We start from the raw sequence: 20,575 nt of genomic DNA on the forward strand, positions 1-20,575 counted from the left end.
GTTCTTTTACTTTGCACTTGAAATTTTTAACTATTGCTACTCGTCAAATTTATAGAATTTTAACTCTTATTGGAACTATTGTTTGTAACAAACTTTGTTTAAATTTGAAGATAACAAGAAACAAACTTTGTTTAAAAAAAAAAACAAACATTAGTTTTCCAAATAGATAGCATTAATTAGTTTTATTGAAAAAGATAAGAGTAATTGACAAATGGTATAATTGACAAATCGTACCTTAAAATACCAAAAAGACAGTTAAATAAGAACGAAAAATGCACCCTAAAAAGACATTTAAAAAGGAACGAAGGGAGCATATAACAATTAATAATTCTTAAAAGAACAATTATTAACTGTTTTAGCCAAATCTCGTTGCTTACTGTCAGAAGTAGTTTTTTGTAATTTTGTTTAGGGTCATATTAATCAATCCTCCTGGGGCACTAGTTAAACAACTAAAAATGGCAAGAAAAGAGAAAATCTTATTTTACTTAATATAAATTAAAGGTGGTCTGATTCCTCCAAATCTCTAACCCTAATTGCAGCCCTAGCATCCAAAATGACAAATTTATCCCTAAATATCAAGTCATTTCCCTCCAATTTGTTGTTTTCCTGCATTAGTCTTGAACCACTCAAACTCTGGCTCACTCACACGTTTTTCATTGGTCTTGAGCCACTCAATGAATAAAAGAACCATGTTTGCTATAAACGATGTATGTAGCTATTCAAGAACTCATTAACCAAGACTTAGACCCAACAATCAACTACATCATTAATGACCATAACCTATTTTTGCCTATTATTCTAAGATTGCACGTTTTTCACCACATGACAAAAACTATCTCACTTCACTTCATTAATTAAGTTGGTTGATAAAGTAACTTATATGTGCTTATGATCCTATACCTTGCATGTTCATTGTCTTAGAGCATAACCACTGATTCAACATTTATTCAGTTAGTTGTGTGTCTTCCAAACTTCATAGAAGGCATTTGATGCCATGAAGTATTATGTCTGTTTTGTATGTTTAATGTGATAAGGTTGGATAAAAAAATTCGTCAAGATTACATTTTTTTTAGGGATTCATCAAGATTACCTATAAGTGCCTATGATGATAAGGATGCATTTATTTAAGAAAACAACTATCAAGCTTCATCTATGGAGTTAGCTTCTCAAAGTGACCTATTTGTGCCTATTAGCATCAACAATAGACTAATGAATTCAATAAAAGTTGAATAAAATTTAAATGTCAATTTTATGCTTTATTACCTTTAGATTCATATGTCAATAGCGAATTCATTATTGGTTGTAAGAAAATATAATGATATTCATTTATAACAGACCCTTGCGATAGCACATGACAGAAATCTAGTTAACATTAAAAGCAACATTTTTTTCAAGTTTTAATAACATTTACCTTTTGTTTATAATCTTCCACAAACCAGTGGCAAATAAGCAAATTTTCAAAAAAAAGAAAAAAAAATCGAAAATGACGATGATAATGTTGATGAGAACCGACTGTAATATTTCATATTAAACGCATATTGTGAATATATTTTGTGATAGTGATGATGTTTGCATTGAAGTGTCTTATATTTAGTGTAAAAGTTTGTAAATCTCTTTGATAACTCAAAAGAATAAAGAGAACACATTTTGTATTATACCAGATTAACTCTTCATACAATAAACTTAATTTTTTTTTACACTAAATATAAGATACTTGAATGCCAACATTTTCGGCAAACTTTCATGAATTTAATTTAGGGAAATGTTAACGAGTGTCCTTGGGGCACTCTTTAAGGACTATAAATAGCAAGTATTTATAAAAATACATGTAATCAATGCATTGGAAATCGAAATGTTTAACTTTTCTAAAGAATAATTACTTGTTTTGGTATGCTTAAAGAGTGCCCTGGAACACACGTTAACAAAACTCTTTAATTTAAATCCAACATCACGATGATATCACATCCTTGGAGAGAATGTAATGTAACACAACACTTCGTTTATTGTCCGATTTAAACGTAGATGAAATTAAAACTAAAGAAATTTGTCGTATTCTATTATTTTGAAAATGATTTTGCATGCTTGTGTATTTTTAGTTAAGATTGACTTTGGAAATGAATGGATTGATCTTTCAAAGAGATGCTTATCATTGAACAAGTGAATGCTTTTAAAAAATGTAGTGAATGATTGAAAATTAAAAAAATGAACATAAGATACTACGAATGAATGAATGCGGTAAATGAATGTAGTGATAATCGATTATACATATTATAAAAAATGCACGTTTAGGGCTTAAAAAAACAACATCTCTATCAAGAAATGTTGTTCTATTAGCCTACCTAGAACCAACGGATGTTAACTCACGTTGGAAACCAACATATGTTAGCTCACGTTGAATACCAACGTAAGTTAAGTAGTTAACTCAGATTGGATATCGAGCTTCGGTTAACTCACGCTGAATTGTTTAAACGACCAAAATCCAAAAAAGAAAAATAATTTTCTCCCTTAACAAAAAAAAGAAGGCTTAAATGTGTGTTTAGTCCCTGCACTTTCGCCCAGTTTTGGCATTGGTCCCTACGCTTTTTTTTGTTTGGCATTGGTCCCTGCACTTTCTAAAACTTTTGGCTTTAGTCCTTCCGTTAACTTTCCGTTAAAAAAAAAACCAAAACTAACGGTGTGCCACGTGGCCCAATCATGACATGCCACGTGGCACACTAAAAAACAAAAAAAAAATCAATATTTAATTATTATTTTATTCATTATTTTTTTTACTTAAAAATATCATTAGTCCCTGCACTTTCAACATTTTTTGATATTAGTCCATGCACTTTGGTATTAGTCCTTGAACTTTTTTTTTTTTTTAAATACTTTCAATGAAATTATTATGTTTTAATTATTGTTTTGTTCATTATTTTTATTGAGAATAATCATAAAAAAATAAAATCAAAAAATCTTTGTTAAAAAAAATGAAGTAATAATTGTATAACATTGCAAATCATTGCAAATGGAAATTGTATCGTATTAACACCGTAACAATAGATAAAAATCAACAAAGAAGATGGAAATTAAATTGCACTTTGGCAATATAGTCTCCCCCATAAATTGATTGTAACAAAAAATTAAATTCCTATATTGTCAAAGTGCAATTTAATTTCCATCTTCTTTGTTGATTTTTATCTATTGTTACGGTGTTAATACGATACAATTTTCATTTGCAATGTTATACAATTATTACTTCATTTTTTTTAACAAAGATTTTTTTATGATTATTCTCAATAAAAATAATGAACAAAACAATAATTAAAACATAATAAAAAGTATTTAAAAAAAATAAAATTTCAAGGACTAATACCAAAGTGCAGGGACTAATATAAAAAAATGCAGAAAGTGCAGGGACTAATGATATTTTTAAGTAAAAAAAATAATGAATAAAATAATAATTAAATATTGATTTTTTTTTTGTTTTTTAGTGTGCCACGTGGCATGTCATGATTGGGCCACGTGGCACACCGTTAGTTTTGGTTTTTTTTTTAACGGAAGGACTAAACACACATTTAAGAAAAAAAGAAAGCAATTTTCTAAATTTTCTTACATCGACCCAACTCTTCCACACGTGCGAGTCACTGCGTTGCGGATCTCTGCATTTTTCGCTGACTCAAGACAAGATCTACGAACACCACACTTCCTTCCCCGAGTGGTAAAAACTCATAACAAACTCGATCACCCTGACGAAGAGTCCTCACTCGTTCTTCCGAGATGGCTTTCATGGCGGTCTTGGAATCTGACCTCCGCGCTCTCTCCGCCGAAGCTCGACGTCGCTATCCCGCTGTTAAAGACGGTGCAGAGCATGCTATTCTCAAGGTGCTGAAACTTTTCAATTGCATTTGATTTAGCTTGTAACTGAAATTCTTCTGCATTGCGATTTGATTTTTTCAAATCGGAACTATGTGCGAAGTGTTTGGTTAGTTTATGAACTGATTTTAATGGAAGAAAAATGTGATTAACTGATTTTAGATTTCAATTATCAACTTCTAAGCTTCTAGATCATATCGATTGTTGAAATGTCATGCGAATGAATTGAATTCTAGGTTTTAGTTTAAATGTAAATGATGATTGGATCAATATTTAGGAAAGTGTCAGTGACGGAAAATTCATCAACATTCTTTGCTGGTAGATCATCACAATTATTGAAATGCAGGTTTTAGTTTAAAGGGAATTTAGTGATTATAAAATGTTGATGTCAATTGTTGAGTGATGCTTGGATCAATATTTAGGGAAGTGTTAGTGACGGAAAATTCATTGCAACGTTCTGAATTTATTATGTTAGATGCAGGAAGTGTAATATTGGAAGCTGTTTTCGAAGTATCACTTTTGTCCAAATTCATACACTGAAGAAATTCGATTCTATCGATTTCAATTTCAACTTATTTGCTAGTTGATCATCGCAATTATTGAAATGTCACTTGATTGAATTGAATGATAGGTTTTAGTGTTAAGTTTGTAAATGATGCTTGGATCAATATTTAGGAAAGTGCTAGTGATGGAAAATTCATTGGAAACGTTTTGAATTTATTATGCTAGATGCAGTAAGTGAAACAATTATATCAGAAGCAGTTTTTAAAAGTAGTGCTTTGTTAGAATTTTGATGATAAAATGTAAATGATAAAGTCTTTACATGTCTTACTTGCAGCTTCGTACATTATCAAGTCCTAGTGAAATTGCGCATAATGACGACATATTACGAATCTTTTTGATGGCATGTGAGGTTCGAACCGTCAAGCTTAGCATTATTGGACTCTCTTGTCTTCAGAAACTGATATCTCATGATGCCATTTCTCCATCTGCTACGAGGGAGATTTTATCGACATTGAAAGACGTAAGCTTGAAACTAGTTAGATTGTGTAATGGTTTTGAAATTTGCACCGTGGCCTTACTTTTGGCCATATTGATTGCGTCATAATGTTTATTTTTTGGCCTTGCTATGCTTGATTGCTATTCCATCTGGTCTCATGTATAAGAAAAAATTGGTCAAAGAAAGTGGATCAAATAGATTAGCTTTCTTTGGCCAAGTTTTGCTTATATTTGAGACCAGAGGGGGTACTTTGATTCGATGGCTGAGTTCAATAATAGAGGATTTATGCAAGAGCCGGAATTTGATATTTAAGTTTATTCAAGTACGGAGGTACATTGATAACCTGCTGCTTAACCCTTGCAGCATGCTGAAATGGCGGATGAGGGTGTTCAGCTGAAGACCCTTCAAACAATATCAATAATTTTTCAGTCACGTTTACACCCTGAAAACGAGGTTAGTTTCAACAGCATGAACTATGCGTGCTACTGTTTGCCGTTTCTAAACTGTATTATATCTTGGCTGGCCCTGGAATGTAGTAGGTAAGATAATTGTAGATAAACATTGTTCAAAACAAAAGTACTAGATCTAAATAAGGACCATGTATTATTGTGATGTGGATTGTTGATACAATTATGACATTCTGAATTCGACAATTTTACTTGGTAGAAGTATTCAACAATGATGTACAAACTGTTAATGTCAAAAAAGTAGGACACCAACTTTGACACACACACACACACACACACACACAGAGTATTGAACAATGAAGATCTAGAGGACTTTGAAAGGGAAAGGCTTTGGAGGTTCATTTTTCTTTATAATACAAAATCCTCCCAATTCTCATTGGGTCCAAAGAAGAAAGATTGTTCTGAAAATTCCATTGAGGTTAAAACCACGTCGTTTTTGTCTGTTATCTGCTGGTATTCGCGGTAGTTGATACAATTATGACATTCTGAATTTGACAATTTTACTCATTAGAAGTATTGAACAATGATGTACAAACTGTTAATGGCAAAAACATAGGACACCAATTTCGACACACACACACAAAGTATTGAACAATGAAGATCTAGAGGACTTTGAAAGGGGAAGGCTTTGGGGATTCATTTTTCTTTATAATACAAAATCCTCCCATTTTGGGGGAACTCAAATTGTATTGGAGGAGGGTTTATATGAATTCTTCAAATTCAATCTATGTTGTTAAAATATTATTAAAATTAAAATTATATTAATCATAAACAATTATTCATTGTTCTCTAGAAAAACACTCTTTCAAAAAATCTGAAAGATTTCTCCATTTTCCTCTGTATTTCTCATCTCCAAAAGCCCTCCCCTCCCCTCAAAACTCCTAAACAAGGCCTTAAGGGGCGTGAATTATTTCTTTGTTGCTTATATATGAGACTGGAGGGAGTATATATATTAAATAAAATATTAAATCATGTTCTAAAACGAGATATGTTAGTATTTCACCTTAAGCTATCAATTTCCTACCAAATAATTGAAAATAATGTACTCCCTCCATCCCAGTTTAACTGAGCCAGTTGAACATTTCACACAGATTAAGAAAAGTGTATAAATGAAAGAGAGAGAACAATGGTTTTGAGTGTCTTTGTCAAATATTGGTGCATTCTTGTTTATCATAAATGTCAAATATTGAATTGGAAGTGGTATTAATTAGAATTATAATTGGAAAGAAGTAATTAATGTTGTATTGAAAATAAAATGAATTAATATTCTTGGGACAATATTTTTTTACAAATGGCTTAGTTATTATGAGACGGAGGGAGTACAATCAAATTTAAGGTTTTTAACCCACTAAGTAATCACTATCCTTGAATACTGTAGAAGGTGAAGATGTTTGTATGTGAAAAAATGTGCACATGCAAGAATTTTTCAAATACCAAATTAATATACTATTATATAACTTTTAAAACCTTTTCTGTTCTAATTTATTTTAGACACGTCCATTATTACTGTAGACGAGTCTATGGTGTGTCTGAGAAGTGTTGAAGGTGTGTCGAACCAAAGAAAAAACGAGTTTTTTAGGACACTCCTTTGAGTTATCCGACACGTGTTGTACGAGCGTTATATGAGTGCCGGACACTGACGTGTGTCCAACACTAGGACGCACCATGAGGAGTGTCCGTGCTTCATAGATTCAACCTTATCCTATTTTTAACTGACATGTTGGGACTAGTGAGTTAAAGCTGCATAGCTATGGGTCTCATTAGAATTATTGGTTAAGTCAATACGCACGGTATAGTTATGTACTCCCTCTGGCCTCCGATCGCTGTTATAAGCAAAAATTCACTTTTCAGATAGTACTCTTGAGAAGAGTTTATAAAGAGGAGGCACTCCTCACCTTACAAGCCGGTTTTGTAAGGATAAATACTAATTTGTAAAGCTGAACTAATTAGTATTCATCTTAGCTCTATAGGCTGCCCATACCTTTCACCTAATCCAATTTAAGCATTATATTGAATAGTAATTCACTATTTTTGGTGCAGACTTGTATGCTTCTGTGACTAGAATGAGCAAATCTGATGACCTAACAATATAAAAAATGACTGATTAAATTTTAAGGTTGAGTTTTTTATACACTTGGGGCATTTGGGTCATTGGTATTTGGACAAACCATGTAATACAACATCCAGCCAAATGGCCAAATCATTATGTGATTAATGAAAACACTGATAAAGATGATACAGTGATGACCTAACAATATAAAAAATGACTGATTAAATTTTAAGGTTAAGTTTTTTATACACTTGGGGCATTTGGGTCATTGGTATTTGGACAAACCATGTAATACAACATCCAGCCAAATGGCCAAATCATTATGTGATAAATGAAAACACTGATAAAAATGATATGCAGTCCACGTTTGGTTCAATTTCAATGTTTTCATATAAAAAAAGACCTACTGGAATCACCTTTACCTGTGTCTGATTTTTTATTTTTATCACTATATCTTGTTAATTTCAGGATACTATGTCTCAAGCTCTTGGCATCTGTCTCAGGCTTCTTGAAAACAGTCGATCTTCTGACAGTGTGCGAAAGTAAGCACACACATGCATACCTATTGTATATACACTTAAGTAGGAGAGTAAATCTCGGTGTTTAGATTCTACTATAAATAGTTTTTTTTTAACAAATTCTACTATAAATAGTTAAAATTAAAAAGTGTGACTTTTTAAGCAGTCAGGTGACCATTAAATAACTTCCAATCTTGGACCATGTATGATTATGTGACCAAGATCTATTCCTTCCACTCATATAAAAAGACCTCTTATAGGGACTGAATCAAATATACACCGAGTATCAAACTCAGGAATTAAATTGAGCACTTCATGTAGAAAACAAATCTTACCAATCTGAATATTGTATTACGTGATATTATCTCCACCATGATGCATATCAAGTTTCAAATAATGTGGATTCTTCTAAGTGTGTTATCTAATAAAGAACATTTACTTATCTATTAAACAATATAGTATCAATCTAAATATAGTAGTGCGATGAAGTGTCAAATGATTTTTTTATTTGCATGAAGGAAAATTCTTATTTACCCATCAATAAAAGGTGGGTAGAGTTACCCATGCTGAGTTGGCACCAATCAGAATCATTCATAAATAGTGGAAGGCAAATGACTGATTTTGATTGGTGCCAACTCAGCATGGGTAACTCTACCCACCTTTTGTTGATGAGTTATGTAGTTGTCACCATTTTATAAATTTGATCTTGATAATAATTCTGAATTCAACTGTCGGGTTTGGTAAATTTCACCTCCTACATGAAGTTATTAACTGGTGTAAGTCTCTAAGTTTGACACCTGATGACTGTTTTTGTTTGGTCCTGTCTACCATATATATAATGTTACAATCAGCTAGCTTTCGTGTCTTATGTGTGTGTGTGTGTCTGCAATTGTTTTGCAGTACTGCTGCAGCTACCTTCAGGCAAGCAGTTGCCTTGGTTTTCGACCAAGTAGTTTTGGCTGAGTCTCTTCCTGCCGGAAAATTTGGTTATGGAGGGCAGCTCTCACGGACTAATTCAGTTACTGGTGATGTTAACCGAAGCATCAATTTGTCTGAGTATGCTTTCCCCTTTTTGACGCAATTGCAGATCACTATTCCTTCATGGGTTTCATTTTCATGCACTGTCAGTGTAAAAAGCTTTATCCTGTCAGCACATTACAATAAGGGAACCAAAAGTGCATTTAAACGTTTTTAATTCTATATAAGACCCGTTTAATAGTGTTTTCTCATGTAGACTATGTAAATATCACGATTTGAAGTTGTATTATGTTAATAATCATGCAGCTCATTAGATCATGAATCTACATTTGGAGGGCCTCATGTGATGAGGGAGACGTTGACTGAAACTGGGAAACTTGGGCTGCGTTTGCTTGAAGACCTGACATCTCTTGCTGCAGGTGGATCTGTATGTGCTTATTTGGAACTTTTTTCTCCCCCTAGCATGATATCCATTTTGTTCAAATTTCCTGTCTGTGTGTGTCTTAAGAAATCCGTTTAAGCACTCATATTTTATTCATTCAATTAGTGGTGATGCTGATACTTCGTTAAGTGCCATTGCTTACTTGATGACATTAGCTTCCTGTCTATTATACAGGCAATTTGGCTGCGCGTAAACATTGTTCAGAGGACGTTTGCACTTGATATTCTTGAGTAAGAAATATTTTGGAACTTGTGCTTTGTGCTATTTTGCAGCTACTTTTTTATTGGAAAAACCAAGTCCCACATAGATTAAAGACAAGACCTGACTAGAGTTTATTATGAGTGGCACCCCTCACCCTACAAGCTGGTTTTGTAAGAATGTGTTAGGCCCAGTGTAAAATTCTAATATTTTTTGATCAGATATTCTGGTTGAGTTACCTCGATTCAACTACCTGTTCCATTGTTTTCTTGTGCTTAAATGTCACCTGATTGAACCATGAACACATGATCAGTATTAGTATTCTTTTGATCACAAGAAGTGTCCAAAGGAGTGTTTATTTATTTTACCATGTCTTTCTTCTTTGGTTGAAAAAAATGGAAATTCTTGTATTTCTTATTCACTAAAGCAAAACAAGAATCAAAATGTGTTGCAAGATGGAAATAATTATCTACACTCTTCACCCTTCAAGATGTATTTTCTAACTTGCCAATCTAGTCATAATTTTTTTATTTTTTTTTTGTCAAAAAAGAGAGAGGACACTCTTAGACCTACTTAACACAGACCATGTAGTCCACGTTGGTATCACATTATATTCTAATCTTTTTAAATGATTTTGGTCATTAGAATGTGGCTTAATATAGATAATGTCTGTGGCTTAATATAGATAATGCTCGTCATACTCATTATGCATCATTTACTTTTTGGATGATATTTCAAATTATCCAATTTCATATGCATGTATAATTTGATTTGTAAATTAACATTTGAATTTGGTGACTGGAAGCATTAGAGGTGGAAGTTAAATTATTGGTTTGTCTGTTGAGTGTTTCTTATTATACAGTGATGACTTTTGAAATTTTTGCGCTGTGATTGCTTTCCAGTTCCCCCCCTTCATAATGGTTTATCATTATCGCAAGCCTCATGCAGATATTAATTCCCTAATAGAAAATGTTCTCGTGTATTTTTTGTATTACGTTATAGCCTACTAATGTATGAGGCTGATTATATTCTTTTGCTTTTAAATTTTGAAAGTCTAATAAATTGTTTTACATTATACATTAATTTGTTTCCACTTACGTAGCGTTTCAAGCCATAGACATGTATGTTTTACAAATCGGGTCACCACAGTTCTTTTGAATTTGTTTCACCAGGATGGTGAATTCTATTTATTTGTTCTACTTAAACACTATATTAATCTGCAAGATTATGCACTGCTCTTCAATCTTCGTGATAATATTCTGAAGGGGTTTTACAGGTTCATTTTGTCCAATTATGTGGCTGTTTTCAGAACCTTGATACCCTACGAACAGGTGAATATGTTTGTTGTAATTCAGAGTGTTGTTGCTGGTCTTTTAATCATACCAGGCACTAGCATTTCTTTTGTTCATTTATTTTAATATATTTGCACAAAACTTGTCAGGCTTTACGACGGCAGATATGTTCAATTCTCATGACTTCTCTTCGTACTAATGCTGAGGTACCCTGAACCATGTAGTATGATGATGATATCACTGTTGAGATTCTTTATGCGTAATTTTATGTGTAAATAGAACACTATTCATAATTTTTTACTATGTCAATCAGCTTGAAGGAGAAGCTGGTGAACCTAGCTTTCGTCGTTTGGTCTTGCGTTCAGTTGCTCATATTATAAGGCTTTATAGTTCTTCCCTTATCACCGAGTGTGAGGTAAGCTTCTATTTCCTTTTTTATCTTGCCACATGGCTCACCAATTAAGTTACAGAAATGGTCGGTGCAATTGTCTTTTTTTGTGTGGGTGTGTGGAGCAGGGGTAGTTTGGTAATTGAATGATGTTAATTGTAATGTTCCGTGACTCCTAAGAGTGTATAAAGTCATTCCCCAACCGAGATCTAATTTTAGTTGATAACCTAAGATAAAAAGCTTTTGTTATGTTGACGTTTATTGTCAACCCCCTTTGAAATATTTTAATAGCATCTCACAGAATTGACAGATGCTAATATTTTCGATTTATGTGCAGGTTTTTCTCAGTATGTTACTGAAGGCTACTTTTCTTGATTTGCCATTATGGCATCGTATTCTTGTTCTTGAGATTTTGAGGGTAATGTAGTTGTGTTGTATTATTTTTTATTTTCTTTTGTATGAGTTGTTGATTTACTCTCAAGTTTTTATTAATCTAACAACCAAAAATGGTGGTGTGTAGGGATTCTGCGTTGAGGCCCGGACATTGCGGATTCTTTTCCATAATTTTGATATGTAAGTTCAATATATATCTGTGTAGGGAAATGCTAACGAATGCCCTTAGGGAACTCTTTAACAACCTTTAAATAGTAAGTTTTTTTTATAGAAACGGACGCATTCAATGAATTGAAAATTGAATTATTTAACTTTTTCAATAAACATTTTCTTAATTAGGAATCCTTAAAGAGTGCCCTAAGTTAGCAAGACCCATATATGTATGTGTGTAATAAACTCAACTATATTATGCTCAATGCTAGAGTCTAGAAGGCCTTGGTCTATGTATGTGCGTGTTTAGTCTTGAAGCCTATATGGCGACATGCAGGTTATGCAATTCTTTGGTGCATGTGGCTTGAGTTGAATGCTTGGGGTCTTTAAGGGTGTCTTATTGCCCCAGTACTTGTTATATTGGGAAAAACCCAAGTCCCACATTGGATAGAACTCTTGATAAGAGTTTATAAAGTGTAAGACACTCCTCTCCTTACAAACTGGTTTTGTAATGATGAGTTAGGCCCAATTTCAACATGGTATCCGAGCCTATCGATTTGGGCCACCCACCATTTATGCACGCACCAAGCTCAATAGTGTTGGGTGAGGGGGTGTATTTGGAAAAAACTCAAGTCTCACATTGGATTGATAGGATTCTTGTTAAGAGTTTATAAAGAGGATGCACTCCTCACCTTACAAGCCGGTTTTGTAAGGATGAGTTAGGCCCAATTTCAACATGGCATCGGAGCCTATCGATTTGAGCCACCCACCATTCATACACGCACCAAGCCCAATAGTGTTGGGCATAAGGGTGTATTGGGAAAAACGCAAGTCCCACATTGGATAGATAGAACTCTTGATTAGAGTTTATAAAGAGTAAGGCACTCCTCACCTTACAAGCCTGCTTTGTAAGGATGAGTCGGGCCCAATTTCAACATGGTATCAGAACCTATCGATTCGGGCCACCCACCATTTATACATGCAGCAAGCCCAATAGTGCTAGGCGTGAGGATGATTCGGGCCCAATTTCAACATGGTATCAGAACCTATCGATTCGGGCCACCCACCATTTATACATGCAGCAAGCCCAATAGTGCTAGGCGTGAGGGGGTGTATTGGGAAAAACCTAAGTCCCACGTTGGATAGATAGAACTCTTGATAAGAGTTTATAAAGAGTAAGACACTCCTCACCTTACACGCTGGTTTTGTAAGGATGAGTTAGGCCCAATTTCAACAATGTGCTACAGTATATATACATGATTTCTTTTTGGTCCTCTACCGATGCATATTTTGAAGAAGCTAATTTTCTGATATGCAGAGAGATCGGGCATCCTAGTTGGTTTCTTTAATTTTTTTTTTTCCTTCATATTTCTTGTTGTATGATAGAAAACATAGGCCAACAATTTAAAAGGACTCGAAACAGCTTGTCATTAGATAGTTTTCATGACAGGATATTATTATCCATTAATTCTATCCATTGGCATTGTAGGCACCCTAAGAACACAAATGTTGTGGAGGGAATGGTCAAAGCTCTTGCTAGGGTTGTTTCAAATGTACAGGTATGATTTGACAGCTTAAAAATCCATTCATTTTCAATGTATTATGGTACAAAGAAAATTGAATTGCATATATCTGGTTGATTGCTTAGAACACTGCCTACTTTCTTCAGCTGACTTTAATTAATACCATACATCTTCTCATCCTGCCCTTGCATACCATGCATAGACTTGGGGGGACAGGAGTCTGAGTTTCTTCCTTTTGTCAATATTTGAAAATAAAGTTTTTGGTTATTACAAACTTTGTGTGCATTCTGTAGTTTCAAGAATCAAGTGAGGAGAGCCTGGCAGCTGTTGCAGGAATGTTTAGTAGCAAAGCCAAAGGTATTCATTTTCATATTTTGGTGGAGCAATGCTGTTGAGTTCTGTCTCTTTTGTGAAGTCAAATATTTGTTATAATTTCCTTTATTTTCTCAGAGGTTCATATTAGCTGAGTGGAAAGTCCGCTTGTAATCCTGCTGCGGTGTTTTTGTGTTCAGTCTATTTTGTAATTTGAATGGATGATACTTTGTTGATAATACCAATTCCTGTTTACCGAATTATTTTTTACTATCTTTAGATGAAATCGTACACTTTGTTACGCAGGTGTTTTTTTATTGTCCATTACCATTTTTTTTCTATCTTTAAAATATCCAGCCGGTAACTCGTTTGCTGACATTGAATGTTTTCTGCTATTTCTATCTTTTGTTGTTTGGCTTTTCAAAATAATGCATTTTTGTCCATTTCTGTGTTATCTTCCCATTTTTTTTTCTGTTCTTTTTCTTATTCTTTTTCAAATACTAGTTAAACTATCAACCCCTGTTTGACATGATGATTTTAGAGCTCATATCTGGTCACCCTTTGATTAGTCTTTTATTTATTTTTTTGAAGAATTTGATTAGTCTATTTTGCTGGACAGCTGGAGTGATTTTTGTACAAACGGGTACTTTGTATAAAAGAAAAAATTCATTGAGATGAAAAGAAAGAATTACAAAGTGTGAGGAGGATACGAAATCCAGTAAAACAGAAGAACAAAACAATCAAACACTTGCAAAAGAGAAGATTAATATAATAGTTTCTCAATCTCTCAACGTATCTGTGAAATAGGTCCATGATTCTAGGACATACCCAATGTTGACTGAAAACACCAAATACAGATTGATATATAGAAACAGAAGCAGAACAATTTGATAACAAATTAAGTGCAGATTCTGAGCAAACACAATGCATTGCACACCTATCAGTGGAAGTAGTCTTATGTGGCCTATGAGCAGCATGCCATTAATATTAGTTCTATTATAAAGTACCACACTCCAAATAATATGACCTGACCTTAGAGGGAGATTTCGATATCTTCATTAGTTTGTCATGAAGACAAGTATCCCTACTCCATAGACGACTTTATTTTATCTTTTCAGATTAGAAAGCATCTTATTCAGGGAATGATTGAGGAATTGAAAAAGATTTACATGAAAAATCTCTAGAAAGATCAAGGGATTAACTACTCTTATTGGGGAAAGAAGATAAATGAAGAGTCTAGGTTTCGAGGACGCCCAAAAGGGACTCTGATTCAGAATTTCCCTGTCAATTGAACTTCCATGAAAAAAGGCGCTATAAAATCAGTGTAAGAGATCAATATTGAGAAGAAAGTTGATACAAGCATGGAAAAGCACAACAAAAAGAAATATCTCCTAATTGCGGGCTTGTCAAAATTTGATGAGAATTGTTACTGTCCTTGAAGAAAAGCAAAAACTTGAAGGTAGTTTAACCTAGAGCAAGAAATTTCCAAAGACTAAATGAGAGGCTTGGACGACATCGACGGCATCCTATCATATAAACTATGGATATCCTAGTGCTGAAGGGAGTAATGTTCCAATGAAAAGCACCAAATCATTTTAGCAGTCGGAGCAAAACTTTTTACACTAAATTAACTAAGAATCAAAACTCCTACGGGAACAGACTGAAATATATTCCCATTAACATGTAGGGTATGTGGCCAAGAATGGAATAATTATTCCTATCTTTGTTTGTGCTTGGTTAATATCTGAAGGCTGAAGCTTCATGCAACACGATTCATTGTTGTGAATTAGTTTATTTGAAGTCTTCGGTTATCTATATGATCCATGTCTCCTAATTATGGTCTATTTGAATTTTTTAACATCTCTAAAAATTATAAACTTTATATGACTTTTCCTCTGCCAAATTTGATCTAAATTCTTGACAAAAAATTAAGTGATGAACAAGAAAGAAATTGTTATTGATGTATATCAGGCTATATTTTGCCAACTGGAAAATGTTCTGTAATTTGAATTAAAATTGGTCTTGCAGTTCTCTGTAAAAAAAATAAAAAATTAAAATGTATGACATGATATATTTGATGCGATTGTCTATTCATTTGTAACAATTCTGAGCTCTTTCTGGATACTCATAAAAGTTACCTGTCTTCTTCTTCGTGGCTTAATTGTTTTGCACCTAGGGGTTGTTTAAGTTCAGTAGTAGCATGGGACATCATGATATTTGAGTGATATGATAACAAATTATATGCCATTCCTTCTGTAGGGGTTGAATGGAGTCTAGATAATGATGCATCCAATTCTGCAGTCTTAGTTGCCAGTGAAGCACATGCCATAACTTTGGCAGTTGAAGGACTCTTAGGAGTCGTTTTCACTGTTGCGACTTTAACAGATGAAGCCATAGATGTTGGAGAGGTAATTTTACATATTGCCTTCTTTTTTCTTTCTTTTGGTTATGTTGCTTAATGGCCAGTTGTCTACTTCAATTCAGCTGGAGTCCCCTAGATGTGATAATAATCCACCTGTGAAATGGGCTGGTAAAACTGCAGTTCTCTGCCTCTCAATGGTTGACTCGCTGTGGTTGACGATACTGGATGCATTATCCCTTATTCTATCAAGGTTTGTGTTACATTCATTTTTTGTATAAATAAAAATTGATACTGGTGGAATGATCTTACACCGTTTAATAACCTATTATAAAACTGACTCCGTTCTATCTCAAACTTTTTTACTTTTTGACTGTCATGTTAGTCTTGCATCTGATTTTTTTCTTTCTTTCATCCGATGGTAAAAAGACATGAAGTGTACAGATAGGTACAAACTTATTCATACGAAAATTGGGTGTGGACAACATTCATGGTAGCTATATTTAATAGTTTGCTGGATTTTGAGAAACTTATTCGATAAAATGTTATCTAAGAATTAATTTATACTCAGCTGGTTTCAGTTTATCCTACTCCTATGTTGTTTTTTTATGATTTCAGTATATTCTTGACATCTAACTTGTGGTTAATTTAAAGGTCACAAGGAGAGGCCATTGTATTGGAAATATTGAAGGGATATCAAGCATTCACTCAGGTACCTCCATTTTGGAGTTTTTTAGTGACATCTGAAATCAACTTGAAACTTTTAAAAACGTTATAGGGATTATATGATTTCACAGGCTTGTGGGATTCTTCGAACTGTAGAGCCTTTAAACTCATTTCTTGCCTCCCTATGCAAATTTACCATCAACTTTCCCGTTGAAACTGAAAAAAAGAGGTATGGTGTTTAAATGTCGACTTATTTCTTTCTATTTACTATCATTTATTTGGCTGTCTTTAAAGAATTTAAGCTGACAGTACTGAGATTTTGGCTATAATTTGAGATATTAGCAGTGCTTTGCCGTCTCCTGTATCAAAACGGTCAGAACTATCAGTTGACCAGAGGGATAGCATTGTGCTTACGCCCAAGAATGTACAGGTATTCCTTCTGGTTATATGTATGGCAATGTGTATAACTTTCCTTGACTGTAATAATTTTTCTCCAAATAATCTTTCCTAGTGTATATTTGATTTTGTCATTGTAACTACTCATATATATACATCCCTGGTTGATTTTGTGAACTATAGGCCCTGAGGACTCTCTTCAACATTGCTCATCGATTGCATAATGTTTTGGGTCCATCCTGGGTTTTGGTACGTTATTATATTTTTCTCCCATTTTCTGTTAATAAATTTGGTTTTTTACCTAATGAGTGGTCATGATTAATACCGGCAGGTTTTGGAAACTTTAGCAGCTTTAGATCGAGCAATTCATTCCCCACACGCTACTACTCAGGTATTTTTTTGTCCTATTATTGTCCAGTCAAATGAGCTTCAATTGCCAAACAAATTTTGCGGAATTCATGGATTAGCATTATTGAAGCAATGACCTTTTTTCTTGTTGGTGATAAGATGTGGTCACTATTATGCAGGGCCATGCTATGGCCATGTAAATGGATAAATGGGCTTGTTGTTTGATTTTGAATTGCTAAAAGATAAAACACTAAAAGTAGAATATAGAGATAGCTTTTGAGTCCCAATGTAATTATTGTTGTTAGAGATGTAGATCAAAACCATTCTTGGTTCTTCTCCTTATAGGTCAAGCGTTCTTGATAACAGCTGTTTTCTACTGATTGCTGCAAAATAGGAGACATAGAAAGCTATCTTTCTCTTTTTGTGTATCATGTGACTTTAGCCATGAAATGGTTGCTTGCCTTTTTACATTTTCTTATTGCTCAATCCATCTGGGTCAGTTCCCTAAGCTTAGTTTGAAGGGTTTGTACCATAGCTGATGAAAGGCTCTATATTAATACACTATTTATGTTGTTCTTTGGTAGAAAAAATATCTTTCTTGCTAACAACTCTTTTTTAAGACATAATTGTCCTTTCAGCCTTTTTTAGTGCTTGGTAAAGGTTTCTTTTAGTGATTGTTAATAATGCTTTTAAGGATCGGAGCTTTATTGTTTTTGATTTGTTTGATTTTTCCAAGTATCATGTGCCTCTTCTCACTAGGATATCTTATCCTGTTGTACTCTATTCTGTTTACTTCTAAAACGACATTGATAAAAAGTTTATCAAATTAAGTTTCATACGCGGCATAGTTTTGTTAAATTTCCTTCTGGACTCTGATGTCTTTCAGTAGAAGCTTACAGAGTACATGACCATCAAATCTGCAGGAAGTTTCTACTCCTGTCCCAAAGTTCGCAAGGGAGTTATCAACTCAGTACAGTGACTTCAATATACTCTCTTCTTTGAACTCTCAGGTGAAAATTGCTCAGTAATATTATTCATGTGCTTGCAGTCTCGTTATCGTACAAGTCCCTTAAAAAATATGTTTTCCTTGTTGGAACTCTTTTTCTTGAAATCCTTTTCACATTCAAAGTTGAGAAATCAAGTCTGATTCTAATTACTGACTAAGCATTCATTTTACTTTTCTGCAGTTTTCCTTCTAGAAAAATTTATAGCCCAGTTGATCTAACCTTGTATTGTTTTATGTTTGAAAGCTCTTTGAGAGCTCTGCTTTGATGCATATATCTGCTGTAAAATCCCTCCTCTCTGCATTATGTCAACTTTCTCATCAATGCATGTCGGGTACTTCAAGTGGTGTGGGACCAACAACAAGTCAAAAACTCGGAAGTATCAGCTTTTCAGTGGAGAGAATGATATCCATCCTTGTGAATAATGTTCACAGTAAGTAGCTTTAAAGATTATGAACAGTGAATGTTCATTTGTGCTGGATGTTGTTTGTCCTTTACTGTTCACCACTTGTAATATTTAGGATATTCAGCTATTTAGATTTTGTTAATATATATTCACTCTTGAATGTTTTATTAAGGCTTGAATATTTTTGTCATCCTTTTTTCACTGTAGGGGTTGAGCCGTTTTGGGATCAAGTTGTTGGTCACTTTCTTGAGGTTTCCTTCTCTACCTTTTGTTTCTTTGATATGGCATTTGCTAGTTTCATTTTCATCCCTCCTGATATTCTCATGTGATTTTGCAGCTTGCTGATAATCCTAATCCACATTTGAAAAATATGGCACTTGATGCGCTTGATCAATCTATTTCTGCAGTATTAGGTTCCGATCAATTCCAAAACTACAAACAATTCAAGTCTCTAAAAACATCTCAGGAAGTGAGACCTTCTACCATTTTTATAACCAGAACCCCATATTTTATATATGGAGGATTTTTAATGTGTCCGAATGATATGCAGATGGAAGCCAGTCTCGATAGGATGATGTCTCTTGAATGTTCTGTCATATCTCCTCTAAAGGTTCTTTATTTTTCTACCCAAAGTGTAGATGTTCGTCTTGGATCTTTGAAAATTCTTTTGCATGTCTTAGAGGTAATGCTATTGCTTATTGTTCAAGTTTTGTTTTCTTGTTTCGTTATTCTTAATTTCTTCAAGTGATGTTATTTTTAAAATTCTTCTAGAGATATGGAGAAAAACTTCATTACAGCTGGCCGAATATACTTGAAATGTTGAGGTTGGCCTTCTAATACCTGTGCTCCTGTTTTATTATTATATATTTTTTTTGGTAATTCTTTGCTTAATCCCTGTACTTTTGTCTTGCTGTAAGGTATGTAGCAGATGTTCCAGAGAAGGATCTTGTTACTCTTGGTTTCCAGGTATCTTGAGTTAGTTTGCAGCATTTATTGTGACAGGGCTATTGATATATTGATTCATCATTTTTGTGATTTTGACAAAATAAATCCATCCTGTTCTATGTAGATGGAGTCATCTAAGTAAATTAAATGATTCCATAAGGCTATAGACCATTTATTTTAATGGTTTTGTTTTATAAAAAAATCTCGATTTCTCTCTACCTCTAGCTGTTGTTTATTGGCATTGTCATGCTTTCTGATTCATGTGTGCTTCTAGGCATAAGATACGTATCAATTGTCATTACATTACAACCTACATGTTAATTCTGGGGTATAATTTGAAGCTATTATTACTTATTACAACAACAACCAAGCATTTTCCCACTAAGTGGAGTCAGCTACATGGATCAAATTACTTCATAATGTTTTATCATTAACCATGTTTCTGTCCAACTCATTAATTTCAAATCTTTCCTAATAGTTTCTCTGATAGTTTTTCTAGGTCTTCCTCTACCTCTAGTGATCTAGGTATCCTCCATCTGATCAACCCGCCTTACTACAAAATCTATAGGTCTTCTCTCTCCATGTCTAAACCACCTAAACCTATTTTCCACCATCTTTTCTAATATAGGTGCTACACCAACTCTCTCTCTCTCTCTCTCTCTCTCTCTCTCTCAAGTTTTTATGTATCAATTTGAAGTTTAAATATCTCTTGTTTTAGTTTCTTATAAATGTAGTCCATTCTTTAGGGCTCTTTCTTATTTCAAGTTTTTTGAGTCCTCGCAACAGCAACAACAACAACCCTTATCCCACTTAGTGCTTGTTTAACTAGCACTTGTTAAATACTTGAACTAAATGATTCACATGTTTCCAAAAAATTGTTACTTTTTT

At 33.7% G+C, this 20,575-nt stretch overlaps 1 protein-coding gene across 4 annotated transcripts in view; it reads left to right on the forward strand.

The window, feature by feature from the left end:
* Positions 1-3,592: 3,592 nt before the first annotated feature.
* Positions 3,593-20,575, forward strand: part of LOC25484657 (protein MON2 homolog) — a 29,520-nt gene continuing 12,537 nt past the window's right edge. The window contains exons 1-28 of one of the 4 annotated variants that reach the window (XM_024782324.2): positions 3,594-3,861; positions 4,691-4,876; positions 5,216-5,305; positions 7,838-7,911; positions 8,788-8,943; positions 9,172-9,292; positions 9,482-9,537; positions 10,782-10,836; positions 10,947-11,003; positions 11,111-11,212; positions 11,523-11,603; positions 11,706-11,758; positions 13,218-13,287; positions 13,545-13,608; positions 15,823-15,971; positions 16,048-16,175; positions 16,577-16,634; positions 16,720-16,817; positions 16,931-17,018; positions 17,168-17,233; positions 17,316-17,375; positions 18,256-18,342; positions 18,583-18,769; positions 18,950-18,993; positions 19,080-19,211; positions 19,293-19,424; positions 19,514-19,566; positions 19,660-19,708. In XM_024782324.2, coding sequence (XP_024638092.1) covers positions 3,757-3,861; positions 4,691-4,876; positions 5,216-5,305; positions 7,838-7,911; positions 8,788-8,943; positions 9,172-9,292; positions 9,482-9,537; positions 10,782-10,836; positions 10,947-11,003; positions 11,111-11,212; positions 11,523-11,603; positions 11,706-11,758; positions 13,218-13,287; positions 13,545-13,608; positions 15,823-15,971; positions 16,048-16,175; positions 16,577-16,634; positions 16,720-16,817; positions 16,931-17,018; positions 17,168-17,233; positions 17,316-17,375; positions 18,256-18,342; positions 18,583-18,769; positions 18,950-18,993; positions 19,080-19,211; positions 19,293-19,424; positions 19,514-19,566; positions 19,660-19,708 — 2,601 coding nt within the window. In that variant the 5' untranslated portion in view covers positions 3,594-3,756. Of the gene's footprint in view, positions 3,862-4,690; positions 4,877-5,215; positions 5,306-7,837; positions 7,912-8,787; positions 8,944-9,171; positions 9,293-9,481; positions 9,538-10,781; positions 10,837-10,946; positions 11,004-11,110; positions 11,213-11,522; positions 11,604-11,705; positions 11,759-13,217; positions 13,288-13,544; positions 13,609-15,822; positions 15,972-16,047; positions 16,176-16,576; positions 16,635-16,719; positions 16,818-16,930; positions 17,019-17,167; positions 17,234-17,315; positions 17,376-18,255; positions 18,343-18,582; positions 18,770-18,949; positions 18,994-19,079; positions 19,425-19,513; positions 19,567-19,659; positions 19,709-20,575 lie in introns of all 4 variants that reach the window. The other 3 variants (XM_024782328.2, XM_024782316.2, XM_024782320.2) reach the window with 3 other exon arrangements.

Source organism: Medicago truncatula, chromosome 1 (genome assembly GCF_003473485.1).
Source record: "Medicago truncatula cultivar Jemalong A17 chromosome 1, MtrunA17r5.0-ANR, whole genome shotgun sequence".
Classification (NCBI taxonomy): domain Eukaryota; kingdom Viridiplantae; phylum Streptophyta; class Magnoliopsida; order Fabales; family Fabaceae; genus Medicago; species Medicago truncatula.